General features: G+C 45.1%; 1 protein-coding gene across 3 annotated transcripts in view; it reads left to right on the forward strand.

Annotated features, from left to right (window-relative positions):
* Positions 1 to 22,335, forward strand: part of RANBP17 (RAN binding protein 17) — a 268,639-nt gene that overhangs the window by 240,145 nt on the left and 6,159 nt on the right. For all 3 annotated transcript variants that reach the window (XM_084636664.1, XM_084636665.1, XM_084636666.1), the window contains one exon: positions 15,969 to 16,067. In XM_084636664.1, the coding sequence (XP_084492790.1) occupies positions 15,969 to 16,067 (99 nt within the window). The remainder of the gene's footprint in view (positions 1 to 15,968; positions 16,068 to 22,335) is intronic.

A 22,335-nucleotide genomic window follows, 5' to 3' on the forward strand; every position in this document is an offset into this window, starting at 1 on the left:
TGGTGAGTTACAAGCAGTATCCAGTCCTTTTGCATCGCCACCAAAGCAGTACAAACAGAGCCAGAGCCAAAACACAGAATCTGGTCCTTAAGTTAGCGTAGTTTACTGCTGAACTCCCACAAAGCTCCCCTTAAAATTAATCAGTTAATTAGAGTTAGTGTAGTTTCCCATCAAAATCTTTTAGCATGACAAGTAAAATAATCTTCCATAGACACTTAAAGGATTTAAGTCCATCAGAAAAAATTCATAAAGAAATTTGTGAGAGATGCTAGCTCTTGAAATGTTGAGTGTCAAACTGCAGGGGTAATGTGTTTAGGAGGAAATATAATATTCAGTTCACTTTGTTTTGATGACTGCATGAAATAGCCTTGTGCTATTATCCTTTGTTGTTGTTGTGAAAAGTGATATTCACTAAGAAATGTGGTGACTATAAAAGATAAAGAAGTAGCTTACTTATTACCATCTTTATCACCTATCTGTCTTCCATGTTTATTTAGAATAGCTTCTGTTACAGTACAGTTCATCACTGATTTACTTTACCAAACGTCGTCTTAATTATTTGTTAAAAATAGTTGCAAATGACAAATACGTTTTATAGAAATTAAGATCAATGTGTGAACAATTTGAAAATAGAAGAAGGGCTAAATGTATTGGATAATTTATTGGTGATTAATAATTTGATCAGCTTTCCCTAAATATGCTGTTACTCTACTCTGATGCAGTCAAGTAGGATTACCATAGTTTGCTTAGACCACTGTCTCTCATGCTGACCGATAATGTCTTATTGTTTCCTTATATTCCCTGTATCTGTAACCATCTGTTGTCTGTTCTCTTATCCTTAGATTGTAAGTTCTTTGAAGCAGGGACTGTCTTTTTGTTCTGTGTTTGTACAGTGCCTAACACATCGAGGACTTGATCCATGACTGGGACTTCTAGGTGCTATGATAATACAGATAATAAATAATAATAATTTTGGAAGAGAGTGTTGTTGAGCGGGAACTGGGAGTCAGGACTTGTGGGCTCTATATACTGCTTTGCCCCAAACTCACTGAGATACCTTGGACTAGTCATTTAGGGTATGTCTACATTGCTGCTGGGAGCATGCTTCCCAGCCCGGGTAGACAGATGCACTATCTCTGTTGGAGGTAGCATGCTGAAAAAAGCAGTGTGGATCTTGTGGCAGAGGCTAGCTGCCTGAGTAAAAGCCCACCTGAGCCTCTGGCTCCATACTCAGGTGGCTAGCCCCAGCTGCCCCCTGTGCAGCAACATCCACACTGCTGTTTTTAGTAGAACTAGTGCAGGTCGGTCTACCTGGGTGGGGAGGCACTGTCCAAGTTGTAGTGAGGACATACCCTTAGTGCTGCTTTCACCCCCTAGCCTCCCCTCCACATCTTGCTTTTCAACTCTTCTATAGATTAACCCAAAACTGTTTTTAAATTAATAGTTCCAGTTTATTTTCAATGATAATGTCCATAATAAACTTTGTCTAACCTCACCCTGTCTCCCTGCTTGAAAGCAGCTTTGGGAGGCTGTTCTGCAATCTTAGGGCAGAAGACCAGAGAACAGACCGTTCTGGGCAGAGATCCTGCCATAATGAGAAGGATTCTCCTACCTGCCTTCATGCTCCAAATCTCAAAAGCTTTTGGGCAGGGGGCAGCCAGCAACAGTCTTAGCAGTTTAGAGGAGGGGAGTAGCAGTTCCCAAAACATTGGACAGAGTCGGGAGACAGCTTATGTCTGAGCATCTTAAGGGAGGCGGACAGTGCAAGTCCCAGCAACAGTGGCAGGGTGGGAGGGAAGATGCTGACAAGTGATGAGCTTACTTACAGAGAAACAGACTCCTGCTGAGGGCATTGTCATAGGAAGTGTGTGAAACTACAGTCCTCTGCTACTAAGAGGATCAGATTGTCTATAACCTTTCATTTGTCCAGAGACTCTGGAACTTGAAACAGTTGTATTCCCGTCATCACTCAGATAAGAATGGTTATCCAGGAAGGGGAGGTGCTCCTGTCTACTGTTGCAAGGGGAGTGCAAAGAGTCACTCATATGAGACAGTAATAATAATTTTATTTTGGAAAGGCCAGGCTTTGCTGAAAGACAGAGAATGAGTTCTTCTTTAAGTGTTTGTTCATGTCGATTCCATTCTAGGTGTGTGCGTGCCCACGTGCACGGTCATCAGAGATTTTTGCCTTTGCGGTATCCATAGGGTCGGCTGTAGCACCCCTTTGAGTGCCGCACTCATGAGTTGCTATATTAGGCGCCGCCGACCCTACGCCCTCTCAGTTCTTTCTTACCACCCGTGACGGTTGGTCAGAGCACATTTTCTTGCATGGCAAGAGTGTTAGCGGTTCTTACAGTCCAACTTTCTGTCTCCTTTGTTTTTAGTTGATAGGTACTTAGACCATTAAGTTAAGTGTTAGACTAGTAGTTTAGGAGTTAGAGTCCCGGCTGGGACTTCGCCTCGGAGCAGGACATGTCCTGTTCCCTAGGCTTTAAGCGATGCTCATCATGCAGCCAGCTGATGCCCATTAGTGACCCCCGCAATAGCTGTTCAAAGTATTTGGGGGGGTCCCACAGAAAGGAGAAGAGCAGGATCTGCAAAAACTTCCACCATAGAACTCAAAAGGAGCAGGATATCCGATTGAGGGCCCTTTTCACGGAGGCTACGCTTCGTCCTACCTCAGAGCCCTTTCAGTCGGATTCCTCACCTGGCACTTCAGCATCAGTGTGCAGCACACCACCGGCACCTGAATCCACCAGGCACCATTCCCCCTCTCCAGTACCTAAAAAGTGGTCGAAGTTGACAAAGCCCGCCAGCACCACCGAGAAAGGGGCCAGGCCATGTGCCCGCTCCTGAGCAGCTCAGGGGTACCACTGCGGTCGGACCCCCAGCCAACCAGGGACCCACCTCCAACTCCTGGGAGTGGCGGGGGGTCCCAGCCCCTAGTAGGGTCATCTGTGCCCAAAGCAGACCCGGCAGCCAAAGAGCAAGTAGGCCAGCCGGCATCGCAGATGCCAAGCCAGGCAATCGACCCAGCTAAGGACCCAGCATCTACGGGCAAGCTGGTTATGGGACCACCCTCTAAAGCAGCGGAGCGTCCCAGGTCCCTGGACCACAGTGGTTGGTCCCCATCAAAGTGGCCCTGGACCCTAGCACCACAGTCTCTGTCCCCAGTTAGAAGACACAGGTCCCTGATACCAAGGTCTCCACCTACAAGGCACGGGACATCTGAGTCACGATGCCGATCCCCATACCCACGGTACCGTCGAGCCTCCCACCAGAGTTCATCACGGTACAGATCACCATCACTTGGGCAATCTCCTCGGCATCGATCCCCCCGGTGCAGGATTGTTCCCGGTCGCTGCACCAGTCTCCAGCTTCCCAGTACTGCTCTTCGGGCAGGCACCCTCCTTACCCTCTTTGCCCTCTCCTTACCGGTTGCCAACAAGGGTCAGTCAGCAGACTCAGGCATCTACAGCAGTGGCAGCATGGAGGCAGGGGCAGTGGCCCGCTCAGTGGTAGTACTGGAACCTGTGGGGTGTTCCTCCCAGACTGCATCAGACAAGCTGCCCCCAACACAGCCAGCACTGGAGTCGGAGCATGGTGCCGAATCTGACGTGGGGGGCAACACAGCAGGCCCCGACACCCAAGGAGCCATCTCTAGATGAGTATGGGGAAACCGCCCCTCCCCCTGCAGTGCAGTTGTCTTCGTCATCTCCGGACGAAGCAGTGGTGGGCCCCTCGCAAATGAGCAGCCCCCCAACGACTTCAAGGAGCACCAAGCCCTGCTTAAAAGGGTGGCTGCCAGGCTGAACTTGGAGGTCGAGGAGCTAGCGGAGGAGTCTGATGAGTCATGTTACACCCTCTTCCACCCCGACCTGGGTCACATTGCCTGTCCACCCAGGGTCCTTAAAATTGCCAAGTCTGTGTGGCAGACCCCCTCTTCCATTCCGCCTACCTCCAAGAAGGCAGAAAAAAAGTACTATGTCCCGGTAAAGGGATTTGATTACCTGTATGCCGACCCTCCAGCGGGGTCCCTGGTCACGTCTGCCATCAATTAAAGGAACAGGCGAGCGGCATACCGAAAAATGAAGATGCTAAGAGGCTGGACTTGTTTGGCAGGAAAATTTATTCGACAGCTAGCCTACAATTTTCGGGTGTCCAACTATCAGGCCCTACTAGGCCTTGTAGGACTCCGTCAGCAAGTTGAAGAAGGGCCTTCCACAGGACCGAGCCCAGGAGTCCCTCACATTGGTGGAAGAGGGCAAAAGCAGGGCGAGAGGCGCCCTCCAGATGGCATGAGATGGCACAGTCTCGGCGGCTAGGGTAGTTGCCTTTGTGGTGGTCATGAAGCACAGCTCCTGGTTGCAGTCCTCCAGGCTGTCCCAGGAGATCCAGACTACCTTTCAGGACCTCCGTTTGAGGAAGCAGGGCTGTTCTCAGAACTGACCGATGGATGACTCCATGGCCTTAAAGATTCCCGTGCCACACTCCGTTCCTTGGGCCTACACACTCCTCAGCAGGCTAGAAAGCCGTTCTGTCCCACGCCTCCTCTGCCCCCGTCAAGGTCCTGGGGTGTTCCCCAGTCCAGCTCCTACAGGAAGAAGAAAAGGAGTACTTGTGGCACCTTAGAGATGAACCAATTTATTTGAGCATAAGCTTTCGTGAGCTACAGCTCACTTCATCAGATGCATACTGTGGAAAGTGTAGAAGATCTTTTTATACACACAAAGCATGAAAAAATACCTCCCCCACCCCACTCTCCTGCTGGTAATAGATAAGTTATCCGATGAAGTGAGCTGTAGCTCACGAAAGCTTATGCTCAAATAAATTGGTTCGTCTCTAAGGTGCCACAAGTACTCTTTTTCTTTTTGCGAATACAGACTAACACGGCTGTTACTCTAAAACCTACAGGAAGAAGGACAGAGATAAAGGGTTTAAGCGGTGGCACCCTTTCTTCCCATTCCTCTGCCCAGCCTGGTTCTTCCAGAAGCCATGGAAGCCAGAAGCAGATGTTTTGGGGGTGCGCCTGAGGACGGTGCCCAAGTCACTTCTCAGGATCCACCCTCCTGCTCTTTCCTCAGCCGCCTGCGCTCCTTCCAGTCGGCCTGATCGTGGCTGACCTCAGACCATTGGGTGCTCGACATAATATCTTCAGGCTACACTCTGCGGTACATGACCGACCCTCCTTCCAACCCCTTTTCCCTGTCCCTCTTCAGGGACCCTTCTCATGAGCAGCTACTCATTCACAAGATCAAGAACCTCCTGCTCCTGGGGGCAGCGGAGGAGGTCCTTCCAGACATGAAAGGGAAAGGGCTCTACTCTCACTATTTCCTAATCCCAAAAGCAAAAAGGGACGTCAGACCCATTCTGGACCTGCGCCGCCTCAGCAAGTCTCTCAAGAAGTTAAAGTTTTGCATGGTCTCTCTGGCTTCTATTATTCCCTCCCTGGATCCGGGACACTGGTACGCCACCCTCGACCTGAAGGACACATATTTTCATTTTCCCAAGGCACAGGCATTTCCTCCGTTTTGTATTGGGCCACCACTATTTTCAATTAACAGTGCTGCCCTTAGGTCTCTCATCAGCTCCGAGAGTATTTACAAAGTGCATAGCGCCAGTGGCCACTTACCTGAGGTGCCGAGGGGTGCAAATTTATCCATACCTAGACAACTGGCTAATAAAGTGCTGGTCCCAGGATCAGGTGCAGCGGCATCTCGATCTGGTTTACTCCACCTTTCGCGACCTGGGGCTGTTAATAAACGAGACGAAATCTACCTTAATTCAGTGCAACACACAGAGTTCATTGGAGTGGTCCTCAACTCTACTCAGGCCAAAGCCTTCCTCCCCGAGGTTCGGTTCTAAGCCATGGCGGTCCTGATCTTGTGCATGCAAACCCTCCCTCTCACCACCGCTCACATGTGCCTTGTTGGGCCACATGGCAGCCTACACTTATGTGGTCCAGCACATGCAGCTCCACCTCAGTCCCCTTCAGATGTGGCTGGTGTCAGTCTATGTCCCCAGCAGACACAGCATGGACCATGTGAGAGTCAGGGTCCCAGACCACATACTATCATCACCCACATCGTGGTAGAATCCTGCATCGGTGTTGGAGGAGGTTCACTTCCCTCCGTCCCTGTCGGTGACCCTTGTCTCCAGTGCCTTGGACCCTGGGGTGGGGTGCCCACCTGGCCAATTTCAGCATGCAAGATCATTGGTCAAGTCATGATCACTCCCTACCCATCAACGTCAGGGAGCTCAGAGCACTTAACCTGGCCTGCCAAGCCTTCCTACCTCACATAAAAAAAACAGGGTGGTACAGGTCCTGACAGACAACACAGCACCTATGTGCTATATCAACAAGCAAGGCTGGGCCAGATCATCTGCCCTTTGCCAGGAAGCCCTCAGGCTATGGAACTTCTGTGTACAATGCGGCATCCATCTCATAGCTGCGCAACTCCCCATGGCCAGGAATGGTTTGGTAGACGGCCTCAGCAGGACATTCTTGTCTCTCCACAAGTGGTCCCTCCTTCCGGAAATGATCAGCTTAATCTTCCAGTGGTGGGGGATTCCCTGGGTGGACCTGTTCACAGCCAGGCAGAACAGGAAATACCACATTTTCTGCTTGATTCGGGGGATCAACAGAGGCTCCCTGTCAGACACTTTTATGCTCCCGTAGTCGGGGGCTCCATTGTATGCCTTCCCTCCAGTACCACTAATTCACAGAGTACTCATGAAAATCAAGCAGGACTGGGCAAATAGTGCCGACTTGGCTGCGCCATCACAGGTTTGGCACACTGCTGGACCTCTCGGTGGCTGCTCTGTTACAGCTGCCGTTCAGGCCCGACCTGCTCTCCTAAAACCACAGCAGTCTTCTGCATTCAAAGCTGGTGGACTGCACCTGGTGGCCAGGCTGCTGCATTGTTAAATGCGGAGAACATAAGAACATAAAAATGGCCCTACTGGGTCAGACCAAAGGTCCATCTAGCCCAGTATCCTGTCTTCTGACAGTGGCCAGTGCCAGGTGCCCCAGAGGGAATGAACAGAACAGGTAATCATCAAGTGATCCATCCCCTGTTGCTCATTCCCAGCTTCTGGCAAACAGAGGCAGCAGTGTTTGGCCACTGTCCAGCGGGTCCTGTTGGGCAGCAGAAAGCCCTCCACCAGAGCGACCTACCTGGCCGAATGGAAGCAGTTTGCTTGTTGGACCTCGGATAAATGCATTCAACCCAAGCAAGCCTTGCTGCAGTTAATCCTGGACTACCTGCTGCATCTCAAGATCCAAGGCCTCTTCCTTGGGTCCACTTGGCCGCTATTTCAGCCTTCCGTCCACCGCTCAAGGGTAGGTCAGTTTTCGCCCAGGACATGACTGCTAGGTTCCTCAAGGGCCTTGAGTACCTCTACCCATACGGCAGGAACCCTGTCCTGGCACATGGGACCCACACTTCTAGCCCCTGGCTTCCTGCTCTCTCCTTCTTCTTTCCTGGAAGTTCGTATTCCCAGTTGCAATAACTTTCCGCCGCCAGGTCTCTGAGATTAGGGTGCTTACATCGGAACCGCTCTATACGGTCTTTTACAAAGACAAAGTCCCACTGCAGCCACACCCAGCTTTCCTGCCCAAGGTGGTCTCGCAGTTTCATACGGGCCAGGACATTTACTTGCCTGTCTTTTTTCCAAAGCCGCATAAGGAGGAGGAGAAGGAACATAGATTGCATTCCCTAGATGTCAGGAGGGCACTAGCTTTGAAAGAACCAAGCCATTCCACAAGTAGACGCAATTGTTCATCGCAGTGGTCGACAGGATGAAAGGTCATCCAGTGTCCACTCAAAGAATTTCTTCTTGGATCACTGCATTCGCTGCTGTTAACGATCAGGCGAAGGTGCCCCCTCTGGTGATTGTAACTGCCTACTCAACCAGGGCGCAAGCCTCTTCAGTAGCTTTCCTAGTTCAGGTGCCTATCCAGAACGTCTGTAGGGCGGCCACCTGGTCATCCGTGCACACATTTACATCCTGTTACGCAATTACCCAGCAGACCTGGGATGATGCTGGCTTCAGTAGAGCAGTACTGCAAGCCACTAGACTGTGAACTCCGAGCCCACCTCCAAGGACACTGCTCGTGAGTCTCCATTACCAGCCCTCCTGCCCCTCTGTCGGAGATGCCGGCAAGAAGGAACTGAGAGGGCGTAGGGTTAGCAGTGCCTAATATACCAATGCATGAGCTCGGCACTCAAGGAGGCACGACAGCCGACCCTACAGATACCACTAAGGCAAAAATCTCCAACGACTGTGCACGTGGGCATGCACTCCCCTAGAACGGAATGGACTTGAGAAACACATCTTAAAGAACAACGGTTACGAAAAGATAGGTACTCATTTTTTTATTAATTTCTGGTAAAGATATCTAAAGACCTCAACGCTTGTCCCTGCTCCACACACACATGTCTGCAAAGTGTAAAAATTTGTGCAGTCAAGGGCTCAGTACTAAAAGCCTGTTCTGTCAGAACTCTGTCATCCCTTGATAATGCTATGGACCCTTTATATCCTCATGGCCACTGTACTGGAAATGGCATCTCAAATAGGGGCAGGAATTAATTTGAAGTGACCATCATAATGTCCGAGCTCAAGACTGCTGAATACCACCATCAGGAAAAGGCAGCTACTGAGTTCATTTTGCAAGTGTAAGTTATTCCAGCCCCAAGGTAGAATAATTTGCTGCACATATGGGTAGGCAAAAGGAAGCTGTGCAGATACATGGGTTTGTAAACATCTGTCAGCCACATCAGCTATCCAGATACAAAATCTAGCACTTCAGGCAGCATGTGAGTAAGTGACATTCAACAGAAGACTTACATGAAATTCAGTGTAGACAGAAGCAAGGCAATACATATTGGAAGTGAATAATTAAACTAATAAATCTTATTCCCCCTCCCATGCAGAAAGAGAAGTTACTTCACTCCTCAGCCTTCTTCCTATTGCCAAAGTTAAGATTGTCGCTCATTATACTTAACCCATGCCACCCCCACAGAAGCCAAAATTAGCCCATGCACTACCCACGAGACCTCTTCCCCTCGTACTAGATGATATGTCATTCATGAGACTGACCACCCATATGATAGGTGATGTACATCACCCATAAGCCTTACTCGTCCCCACATTCTGATAAGGTGCGGCTATGCCCTTTGTTACACCCCTTCAAATGAACAGTTCAGATGCAGGCAGTACTTAGATGGGATCTAGCACAAATACATATGTGCCACTATATTAAAACATCTACAGCAAATTACAAATGTTTAAATTTGGTGTTTGTGCCCCCCTAATTTGTGGGGACAGTGTTGAGTTCTGAATGGCACATTTGCAAGAATATAACAGCTTCCATTTTTCCCAGCTGTTGTATTTACTTTCTAATGCAGTGCAAACATCTGCTTTAAAAGCTTGTCAACCATTTGAAAGACAATTTACTACTAGCCAAAAGTTTCAAATACATAACGTGGAGATGAAAGTGAGCTTTTACCTTACATAGTCCATTTTATCCTGTTGATCTACATTTTGCTGCCATTGAAATAAATAATTTATTACAGTTTATTTCAACAGAGGAAAAGTAAAACTGTTTGCAGTGTGATGTGTGGGTAATATTAAGAATAGACACATTGCATACAGTTGTCATTAATTAACCTAGAGCTATCATTCTGAATGTATCTTCTCCCGAGTAAGTGGTGACATATGTACTGTAGATAATTCTTTCCCAGAGAAAGAGCCAGACTTTGATACTTGAGGTTAGTAGCTTCTCACTCTATGAGTAGTTCCATTAATTTCATTGGACCACTGGTGAAGTAAGATACTATTGCATGTCAGAGAGGCTTTCAGAATCAGGCCCAAACTGATTAAAAGATTGAATTTGGAGGGGATATTGAGTATCTGAAATAATGGAAAAATTAAAACAACGTCAGAACAACTGTGAAACTCCATTTTTCTGCTTGCCAATTTACAGTGAGGAAAATAGAGATTTTAAAACTACACTAGGTGGTTACAGTTTTGTAAATGGGAAGGGCTCATATCTTTCCCCTTATAAAGTCAGTGAATAAATGTAGTGTTCATGCTGGATTTGAGACCAGCTCATTCACTGCAGGCTCTGTGCAAACTTCCCCAGACAGTTCTGACATGATACTTGCACTCTGACCTGTGGTAACCCCCTGCCAGTCTAACCTTGGGTTCCTTTCAGAGGGAACTGCCAGTTCTGTGGTGATTTTATGATGTGCAGGTATGGTGAAACAATTAACTAATTTTCACTGTTAACTTATGCAAGGAAAGTGTGCACTGGGCAGCTAACAAACTTCTCAATAACCCTCCCTCTTGTCTTATATCGGGCTGGGACAAGTGATCATGGAAATTTTCTTTCTAAATACTTCATCCTTTGAATTTATAGTTCAGAAAGTGAACAGTGGACCAGCAGACAATGCTGCACTTAAGGATTTATTTACTCTATACGTTTGACAGCAGTAAGATAGGGTGGTTGTGTCACTCAGCCTGATTAGGCAGAATATAGCCAGGTTTGTACTGGTTCATTTAGCTCCAGCCATAACTGATATGTACTTCATCAGCAAAGAGCAATCAGTTAATTATGCTCAAGTGATAAGGTGTATTAAATTTGAATAGGATCATGTTTGTTTCTACTCAGAGTGTCGACTTGTGAGGAGATCATAGTGAAGGAAACAAATTGCCCTACTTACTAGAAAATGTAGCATTCAGAACTAATTTGTAAGTCATTTACCGTGTCAGAACTAATTTTCAAATATATTGGCATCAGATGTTCTTTTAATTAATTGTGGATGGAAGGTGGTTGTTCATTTGGGTCATGTTTTCAAAGGCATGTGTGTCAGGTGAACCATGCAAAATGCCACACCCCATGAATAAGTATTTGCCAGACTTTTTGTTAGTGTTCCGTATCTATATCCTGCTTGTGTGTGGGTGTAAGGGTGAGAAAATAGACCTATCTCTTAGCCAGTAATATGCAAACAATAGATATAACCTGTGACACAAGTAGATCGAGAGAGTTTATAGCAAATCGTGTTTCAGTCTGCTGAAACGGCTGCATGCATATTTCAATTCATATATATGTCCTGGGACTGGGACCCCAGGAGTGACTTCTCAATCATATATACCTTAATTTTCCCCCAAATGAAGCAAAAAAGCTAGACAACTCTGAGGACTGTACCCAGGCTAGACTCAGTGTTGGCAACTCTCACGATTTTATCACAAGTCTCATGATATTCTGGGATTTTTCTTAAGGCCCAAACTGCTGGAATCCAGATGTTGCATGGGAATCTCAGTTTAAACAACAACAAAAAAGTCTGAATGTAGCCCTCTTGGTTGCAAAGCAAAATGTGAAAATGTGACCTGACTGTACCCTCAAACCTGAGTAACCCAAAGGCAAATATAAAGAACTCTAAATTAATTATATTTTTAAAAACTATCATTATTTTTAAGCTAGTCCCATAATCTGTAGAGCGAGATAATGCGGACTGGTTCACAATTTTGGAGCAGTTAGTGCCCACTACAGTTTATTAGAAAATGATGCTCCATATACTTGCTGAAGAGGGAGCTGTTGGTGAAGGAAGGAGTGAAAGCTCCATTGCCGATGGAAATTCGTATTCATGGTTTCTAAATTAGGAGGTGGCTCTCTGGAGCCTGAGACACACAAACTCATCAAAAACTTTGTGTGCAGAACTACAAAAATCTGAATATTTGTAATATTTGAAATTTCCTTAACAGCCAAGTGTTTGATTAAAAGCTGTTTGCGCTTTTAAAAATGTACCAAATCCTTGGCAAAGTGTTGTTTTCTATCACATAATGCTGTCTCTGAGCTTACATAGTGTAGTTCTTAAGCATGTTAAAATGTGATTGGTTGCTATAGAATAAAATATTCATACCAACATAAGAGAGAGAGAAATGAGTTATAGGCTCTGCTGTGATGCAAGTTCTGTCCTACTGACAACATGAAGCAGCAAAAAAGGCTCTTCAATAGAAAGGCAGCTTATGCGTCCTTGGGAGTGAATTTTTATAGTGAGGGATGTCTTTGGGAGTTTTTCCTCTAGCACCCAAGAAAGAGACTCTGAAGCGCTAGCATTGCTGGAAAAATGCATCCCTACTCCCACAATTCCCATCACTGGATTTCGGGACCAAATAAAATGGTATCAATAGTTAGACCTGGGCTCTGTTCCTGGCTTTGTCACTGAACTGCTTTGTGACCTTATTGGTATGTCCACAGTGCAATCACAGGGTGTGATTGCCGCTCATATAGACATACCCTAGCTAGCTTCAGTCGAGCTAGCTCAGGTACCAGTAGCATTGAAGTTACAGCAGTACAGGCGTCAGCACAGGCTAGCCTCACCAGTATTTACCCAGAGTTGTGGGCGGGCATTTACAGCTTCACTGCTCTGGTACCCAAACTGGCTAGTTTAAAGCTAGCCCGGGTTTGTCTACATGAGCAGTAGTCACACCCTGAATCACATACCCTCTGTTCTTCAGTTAACCCGTCTGTGAAATGGGATAATGCTGGCCTCCCTCACAGGCCTGCGGGGAGGTAAATTGATATGTGGAAAGCACTTTACAAGTCTCAAATGAGCTGTGGTGTAGAAGCGCAGAGCTGCCTTGTTGTTGTGACACTTATTTATTCTCAATGGACTCCCCGGTATATCATTCTTCAATCAGTTAGCCCAGCTGAAAAATTTTATTATCTGCAGGTCAGTTCTGGAGTAGCAATTTTAGCTTGCTGTGTCAGTCCCCTTATTAGCGTACATGACTGGAAGGATGAGGGGGTTGGTTCTAGTTTAAGTGATAACTAGATTCCTCTTCCTTCAACAGTGTTTGGTTTTGTCACCCAGCTAATTCAAAAATACTAGTTATAGCTAATTTTATTTTAAGAAAATGGCTGATTCAGCCAGTTCCATACATACTGCTAACATAAATACTTGTATTCGGATAAATTACTCCATGGGAATAGAGGACATTACTCAATGCTTTCCTCAGACACTCCAGGAGTTGTTTCAGTTCCAGTGTGACTTGAACACCTGTACTATAAAATGTTCATACCAGATTCTGGCTCATGAAAGCCATAGTGTTTTAGAAGAAACCCTCCCAAATTAGCAATGTCTGAAAGGAAAAGCTGTAGTTTCCGTCTTACTAGTCAGTCCATGAAGAAGCTGTATATCTGTACTTCCTAACAGCATTGTATTAGCTGAGGCAGGTGTCGGTTAAACTGAACCCAAAACTGGCAGCTCTCCCCAAATGAAGGGATGCATGTAGCTTTTACCCAGGTAAGTAGGGACAGACCACCAACACACACCAGGTACTGAGGGCACAGCCTTCTTGTAGAGAAGGTTGAGTCTGTCCAGTAATGGCGCCATTTGGCTTTCACTGAGGAGAGTTGAGCTTCTTTGCTGATTATGGCCAGGAGCTTCACTAGGGTATGCATTTTGCCTTCCTGCTTTATTATTTTTGTACCAACATAGATTGGGACTTGAAATCTCAAAGAAATGCTCATGTGTTATATGATATGGTTTTGGAGATTTAGTAGATGGCACTCTTCCCTCTCAGTCAGTATTGAACGATTGCCCCAGGATTGGTAGTAGGGTAAATTCTGCTCAAGAAGGTTCCATCTTTCGAATTAGGCTTAATACTAAAAGCCTGGCTACTGTACTTGCAACCATTACATATCCAGTGGCCCCTTTTCCTAAAAAGTAGGGGTGTATCAATCTTGATATCCTGGCTGAATGCAAACTTGGGTGATTCCATTTTGCCTCCGAAAGATTTCCCTTGTATTTTCAAGTGCTTGCTTTAAGATCCCCTGATGAAAGATGCTATAGAGTTATGAGGAATTATTATTGCTGCTGTTCATGTTTCAGGATCAACGAAGTTCCTGTCATTACTTCCCCAGTGGTTTTTAGTGTTTGCATTAATTGAACTATTGTCTTTATCCTGGGTAATTGAAAAGTAGCTTGACATATGCATGTTATGGGAAAGCAAAGTGACGGATTAGCCTTTCCCACGCCGCACCGTGTGCTCCTAGCATCAAAATTTCAAATAATTTTTGGCTATCTACTTGTTCCAAGTGATTTGTAGTACTGGGATTCATCTTTTTTCATTTAATGAAACATGTTGTTTGACTTAGCCTTGGTCAGTTATTACAGGCTGGTTTGCAGTGTGGTAGTTCTCTGGGGACTCAGCTCATAGCTACTCATTGGCCTAGAAGAAATGATTTAATGATTTTCCACATTCTCTGTGTGTATTTGGTTTTAGGGCTAGTAGATATTTTACAAATGTGAGTCAAGTTCTTTGTTGGTGGCATTTTACGAATTTTCACTCTGTCTAATCCCAACCAGACACTTTTTAGATTCATGTGTGTTGTGCCCCTTAGCATTTTGGGCTCTAATGTGTTTCCAGAAGATCGTAGGGCATTTTATCATCAAATGGTTTCTTTGCTTATTTTATTCATTTTGTTTTATTAAACTCAGGCTCATCCAATGCACTGGGTGCACATACAATCTCTACAAAAGCTACAAATAACAATGATAACTCAATACCCAACAATAAGGCTTTCCCAGATACCTCCTCCCCTGAAACAGAACCCCATCCCTCCCAGCAAAAGCCTGGGAGTTGTAATAGGCTTTGCAGCCAAACTTGGAAAAAGCCTAGGAGAGCTAATAAGCCTTGCATTGTTACCTGAAGAGAAGCCACTTGTGGCTCCGGCAAACCAATGGGGACAATTAATTCCATAACTGAGACCCCCACATTGTGAATGCCCTGCCTCCAACCCTTCCTGGATTAATAGTAATAATACCTAGTGCTTTATATTCCTAGATGTCCAAGTGCTTTACAAAGGTGGGTAAATATCATTATCTCCTTTATACAGAAGGGGAAACTGAGGCAAAGGGGCGAAATGACTTGCTGAAGTTCACGTGCCAAATAAGTGGCAGAGTTGGGAACAGTACCTAAGTCTCTTGATTTAGGGCTTGTCTACATGAACATTTATTTCACGGCAAGCTGGGGTGTAAATCTACCCTTCAGTAACCTGCTGCACACTTAGAAGCTGTTTGAATCCTGCTGACACACTAAAAGTTTGAGTGCCCTTTGATCTCGCCCACTTTGAAATGGGACTAGATCAAAGCACACTAAAGAACTGTTAATGCATGTCAGCAGGATCCACATGGACAGTTAGTGTGCAGCAACCTAGTGGGGGAGAGATTTACACCCCAGCTGGCTGCAAACTAAATATTCCTGTAGACAAGCTCTCTGTCTTTGCTTTTGCCTTCACAAAAGTAGGGAGCTCTCAACTCAGGTGCCCCAGCTGATCACAAATACTGAAGTATCCCACAAGGAAAGGGGTGGTCTCTGAGGTAACAAGGACCCATCCAATTTAAGGTTAAAAGCAGCACTTTGAGTGGCATCTGAAAATGAATTTGGAACTAGTGCAGATTACTAAGCATAGATGTGACTTTTAGGTAGCCATTTTCTACATCATCTGAAGTGTATGAGAAGTGGTAAAGATCAGCACTAGACAGAACACACTGAAGTGATCCATCCTCAAGGGGGCAAAGGCACGGGTCACTGTAGTGAGGTCTGCATCTGATACAAATCATCCCAGCTGTCTGAACAGGGATAAATGTCAAGTCATGATGTAGTCCGTTTTCTGGTTAGTTTTTTCTTTAAACAAACCTTGGGTGCCATTTTTCTAGAACTTCCTACTGATAATGGCATCTGTTGGGTATGGGAATAATTATACAAGAGTGAGTTGTGTAGAAAAGGATATAACGTATTTGGGCACACACATGATGCCAAGGAGGAGTTCAACATTGTTTGAAAAGGGATCATTTATTTTTCTGGGCAGTCATTAATTAAAATCCTTGGGACCAAATCACACGTTATAGGACAAAATATACAAACTAATGCAAAATAAATGCATTTTCTTTCAGATGATGTCGATTCTGATGAACACCATCATTTTTGAGGATTGCAGAAACCAGTGGTCTGTGTCCAGACCACTGCTAGGGCTTATACTTCTCAATGAGAAGGTAAGTGTTGCAGAAATGCTACCAGATTCATTCTGCACATGCTCACTGTTGTGTCTGCCGAGATGGTTGAAATAAAATCCTCTGTTGGGAAGCTTAAGTTAAATATTATTAAATCTTATTTTTGGTGTTGAAACTGATTTTTTTAAATTTAATTAATTTTCACAATGTATGCTGTTTGTTTACTTTTTGCATTTCCCTCAGCTTGGGCAGCAAAGCTAGTCAATTTTTAATCAGTTGCTGCTTCTCATGCACTAGTCCAGTGCAGTAGCATTTGTGTTGTGAATGGTGCTGGAAATGTTTTGACTCCAGGCAAAAACAAAACTGAAAACCCTTCTTTTTGCTGATAATTTTAAACATCCTTGTTAATACTATGCATTGCCAAACCTGGTGGTGTTGATCAGTAACAAAACCTATATTTGGGTGACTAAACAAGCTGGCATTGTCCCTTTAAGCACAGTTTTAGGGGATACTAGCTATAAAACAGAAGAGTGTTCAGATTTTGTCATGTTTGCTCTTTGCATTCACTATATTTGCTCAGTAATTAACTTGTACCTTACTGAACATAAAGTTGCATTTGCTCATAGACTTACAAAGATTTCAAGACTTTAACAAACTAAAATGTTCTTTGCCATGTCTGACCCTTAATGCACACCACTTTTTAGATAATTGAAAACTAGAAGTCACTTACAAGACTGCCAATCCTTGCACTGGGCATTAGACTAGGATAAATATAAAGCCACGGTTTCTAGTCCTCACAATCTCATAGATTTCTGTGACCCCCTCCTGTAGGTTTTCCTAACCAGTGGAAACATTACTCAAAGTATCACCCAAGTTTCACTGGAGAGATTTGGAGCCATATTTTCTCCTTCATGCCCAGCCTACAAATACCACACATACCAGTTATCGAAAGGAAAGCAGAGAACAGCCCAACAGCAGAACCTTGGCCCTCATGATGCTCTCCAGCCACCCCATCCCTGACAGTAAGGCTCACTTTGGAGTGATGCTGCTATTGCCTATCAGCTTCACACACCTCCCCCGTAGCCTCTGGCAAGGAAGGGCAGGTGCTCTCCCGTTCTCACCCCCTCAGATCTTGCAGAGAGAGCCCATGCATTCAGGGATAGGGAACATGGCACAGAGCTATTGGCCACCCTTTCAAATTCCCCACCTCTTTTCCTTGCTGTCTTGCTCCCTTCTACCCATGTCAGGGGGTGGAGGAGAGTATCCAGCACAGATGCTTTATAAGTGCTGGAGAGCTGCTCTCAGTGGGGGTGAATGACCTAATTTATGTAATAGAAAAATCCAGCCACACCTTCACCCAACAACTCAAGCCCAACCTGCGGGTCACAAAAGTACAATTAACTTTTTTGTTAATTTCTGCAACTCTGATCTTCCAGGGTCCAGCCAGACGTAGAAACCCTGCAAACACAAGTACTCTTACGTACCAGGTTTCAGAGTAACAGCCGTGTTAGTCTGTATTCGCAAAAAGAAAAGGAGTACTTGTGGCACCTTAGAGACTATCCAATTTATTTGAGCATAAGCTTTTGTGAGCTACAGCTCACTTCATCGGATGCATACTGTGGAAAGTACAGAAGATCTTTTTATACACACAAACCATGAAAAAATGGGTGTTTATCATACACATTGTAAGGAGAGTCATCACTTTAGATAAGCTATTACCAGCAGGAGAGTGGGGTGGGGGGAGAGAAAACCTTTTGTAGTGGTAAACACCCATTTTTTCATGGTTTGTGTGTTTAAAAAGATCTTCTGTACTTTCCACGGTATGCATCCGATGAAGTGAGCTGTAGCTCACGAAAGCTTATGCTCAAATAAATTGGTTAGTCTCTAAGGTGCTACAAGTACTCCTTTTCTTCTTACGTACCACTTAGCCCAAACAAGGATGTAATGGAAATCTTGCAAGAATGACAAGAGTTCTAACCCAGTTTCTCTGCCAGAAAGGTTCAGAGAAGCAGCTGGTCTTTGAGGGATTTATCTGAACCTTGTGAGCTTTGCCCATATCTCATATTTACTGAAATCTTGAGTGTCTGCTTCCAAGGCAGATTATCTAACCAAGGGAACATTCTTCCGCCCATCCCGTCCGTAAGATCTCAAACTGTCTATATTAGGATACACTCAGCATGTCGCCTTAGTGCAATGGTGGGCAACCTGCAGGCTGCACACAGCCTGGCACAGTAATCCGCTGGCGGGCTGCCGACAGTCTGTTTACATTTGCATGGCTGCCCACAGCTCCCAGTGGCCAATGGGAGCTACGGGAGGCGGCATGGGCTGTAGGGATGTGCTGGTCGGTGCTTCCCGCAGCTCCCATTGGCCACAGGGATTGGCCACTGGGAGCTGCAGGCAGCCCTGCAAATGTAAACAAACTGCCTTGCGGCCTGCCAGTGGATTACCCTGACGTGCTGCAGGTTGCCCACCACTGCCTTAGTGGCTTAATATAATAGTCTGAAAAGGAAACAATTTCAGTAAATTAATGTGAGTTTGTCTAAACTTGTGCGATTTGCTGTGTATGGCAACACATTGTTTCAGAAGATATTGACCTATAGTATTCTCCATACTTCAGAGCAGGATCTTACTTTATTCAGAATTGCTTTATCTCTTGGGCAGTCACAAGTGTCAGTGTATTACTGCTTTGGAGAATGAATTGTCTATACAATAAGATAGTGCTGGGAAAAAATAAGACACTAAGATTAGCGGCAGCCGCATACATTAAAATTCAAACTGAAATCCCAACCATGGAGGGAAACTAATAGAAGAAGAAAATATATCAAAAAGAGAAGCGCTGTCTCATCATTCACCTGTGCTGAAGGATCCAATTTTAGCCATATCCAATAGCACTGTCATTCATCTTCTTGGTGTGTTATTGTGATTTAAATCCAAGCTCTATAAGAGAGAGCAGTTCTTTTAAAATGATTGAGAGGGAATAAGGGCAAATTCAGTGTTTAGAAAAAGTTTATGACATCACAATATTATACTTTACAGATGGAAGCAATATTTCCTACTTTGGGAGGAAAACTAATCATTTTCTATGTGCTCTGAGTCACTGCATCATTATAAAAGTGGGAAATAAGTAGTTTTGTGCATTCCCAATCTTGTTCAAGATGACACTTTTGTTTATATAATGCCTCTGATTTATAGCATTTAAATATTAGCTTGACTACATATTAATTATGTGCTTTTACTGTTAGCCACTTTAATGTAAGAAGAAATTAAATATTTCACTTGAAGATAAAACTGTGCAGTGGTGAACCCTAAGAAATAAATATGTGGCAGCAGAGTATTCTCTTTCTACTTAAATTAGACTAGTTCTAATGATCATGGGCTTTGTTTGTCAGAAATGTGTGTGTACATGCACCCTTACTTAGCACCAATTGAGCTCTGGCACAATCTCTTTTGTAAGGGTGGGGAAGGGGAATGTCACCTACCTGGGTCACTTCCCTGGAAGGCTTAGCTCTGAGAATAAATGAGGCGTGAAGGCCCCGTTGGATTGCCTCTTTCCACCCCATACACTTCAATGCCTTATTCTGCAGGGCCACAGGAAAGGTCTGAAACATGCTTGCATGACTGCAGAAGTGACTGTTTTTAATTCATTCCAGCCAACTGCTGGTAAATAGATTCCCTTAATTCAGGACATAATCTGTGTAGCTACATTTCCTGCCACCAGCAACCATAATGGTTACTCATACTGTACTTTTGCTGCTTGGTGGTCTCCTCACTTGTTTTAGTGGTATCTTGTCCATCCATAATTCAGCTCACATGTAAGAGGAAGATATGCCTCATGGGTGCAGATCAGTGCAATTTGCATGTGCCTGTGCCTGCAAGAATAGCTGTGCCCCAGCAGCAGTTGCACTTGGGGTTTCATAGACGCATCATCAGCAGATGCTACACTGGAAGGATGCTGAATCCGTTCTTGTCACCACCCCTCCTGAGTCACCCTACTCACAGTACGGGGGGGGTTGCAGGTGCTTCTGGCACTACTTCACCACTCCATTAACTGCCAGCAGGAGTACACAAGCTGGGTTACACCAGCAAAGGGAAACTGGCCCACAGTGGCAGGCAGAGCTGCAGGAAATCCCTTCTGTATTAGGACACTGAAGCAACTATTGCCCTCCAACCAAACTATTACCAGGTTAGTGGAGAAGAAGGCATGGGAATCCGGGCAAACGTGGCTGCTAGCAAAAGAGATGCCATTGCAGAAGGTGCTTAGAAACCCTTTCAGGACTACTTGGGATCTCGGATCAGCTCCTGGCAGGTAGCAGCCCATAGACAAACTTATCAGTGGAGGAAGTTTTGCAGTTAACTGTCAAACTATTGATGAAGGCAATTTTTATGAAAAAATGTATCCTTGTCCACATTTTGTTCACTTTGAGTGCCTTCCTTCATGGCAGCTCTCTCTAAGGAAGCTCTGGAGAAGCCACTGCTCAAGAAACCAACTCATGGACAATCTTGACTTTTCTTTGGGTTGTGGGCTGTGCTAGAATTATCCATCTCTCTGCCATCTTGGGGCTAGGCCATGTTCTTCATCATCTGCCCTGATTGCCTGTTGGCTTTAAACTATAAGGCCCTATACAGTTTGGGAGCTAGCTACCTGCCGAAGAGCTCCTCACCATGCATAAGACTGTTGCCATTGTGGTCAGTGGAGATGCTCAAGCTAACGTCTCTCTGGTTTTAAAGGGAGGGGGCTGATGTCAAGGCATTTCCTGACATGGCATTAAACAACATTGCCTTTTAAGATTCTTGCCCTTCCTATTCTCCCATTGGGCTGACAGAGCCCAGATCTGTAATATTAAGGCCTTGCTGCAAGGCTCTTCTGTTTTCTCGGCCTTTTGTTGGCAGGCAGGTTGAGGGAGGCTATAGGTTTGTTGGGCAATTCATATTTTTAATTTTGGGGGTTGACCAATGAGAAAGCCATTTCATTCTGGCTTTCTGCACGTTTTCAGTATCTGTATAAGCCCCTAGAGCTTGGGATAGATGCTTTTTAAAATTCACATTGGGGATTGCAAAGGCCTGATTTTCAGCCTAGCATTATCCAGGCCTCTCTTTATGCACCTTCAATTTTGGGGGTGCAGTCTAGATCTTGTGCATGATGCCTAAATGACCTAAATTTCATCAGCAGTTATTTGTGGCCAGGTTTTGAAAATTTGGCCCTAAAATCTTCCAGTGGCTTCTGCTGGGACACACCAATGGTACAGCTTGGACTGTGAAACCTATCTTCCAGCAGCGGTACCCTTTGAAGTGTTCTGACAACTACTACCTTTCCTGACTCTGAATGTTCAGAGGGTGCGACTATGGAAGAGTGGCAGGAAGCATCAATCACCCTGCTTCCTTTCAACCATGGGAGCAGATAGACCAGCAGCCTCAGTGGTCCTGGGACCCAGATTCATCAGAATGGATCATGGCCAGTGCAATCATCTTTTTGTTTAGCTAGGTTTTAGTTAGTTGGTGTTTTTTTTTATTTTTCTTCTTCTTTTCTTGTTTTGTTTTGTTTTGTACTAAGGATCTTACTGCTCTGGCACCAGTCTTTTGTTCCAATATTATGGAATTTGAAAACAAATCTGGGTTCAAAGGTGCGCTACTTGTCCTGCCATTTTTCCTGTTTTCAACATCCATGTGTGTTGTTTGGCCTGCTTGGGGAAGGTTATTTGCGTTCTTATTGCTCCATATGCAGCTTCTTCACTCCCAGGATCAGAAAGGTGCATCAGAATAGCCTCCAAGTTATGCTAGTGCTAGAAGTATTAGAGTTAAACCTTCCAGTTCTGAAGCACCAGGGATCCGTAAGTGCTGGGAATTCAGCCTCCGCTCCAGCCCCCAAGGGGGTTAAAAAGCCCAGCACAGTTGTTGGCCTCCTTAACTGGAGCCAAAATTGTACTTTACAGGTGGAAGCAATATTTCCTACTTTGGGGGACACACACTCTCCACTTGACAGCATGTGCCATAGGACTTTGACAGTTTTAGAACTTGGCCTTCAGTGTAGTACTTACTTAGCTCATGGCGTCTCTCTTCAAACGCATGGGAGACTGTTCCCCGTTTCATCTCTTGATTAAGATATCCTTTTCTAGCAGATGGAATAGCTACAGAAAAGTGAGTGAGCTGTAGGCTTTCATGGCGGACCCCCACTCTTACAATCCTTCACAAAGATAAAGTGATGGTAACAAAATTCCATCTTAACCAGTTCATAAACTTGCCAGTGTTTTTCCTTAGGCCTCACTCTTACTCAGGAGAAGCTAGGCTGCACACCTTGGATGGCTTCTATTTA

The sequence above is a fragment of the Lepidochelys olivacea genome (assembly GCF_965140295.1).
Source record: "Lepidochelys olivacea isolate rLepOli2 genome assembly, chromosome: 8".
NCBI classification, from domain to species: domain Eukaryota; kingdom Metazoa; phylum Chordata; order Testudines; family Cheloniidae; genus Lepidochelys; species Lepidochelys olivacea.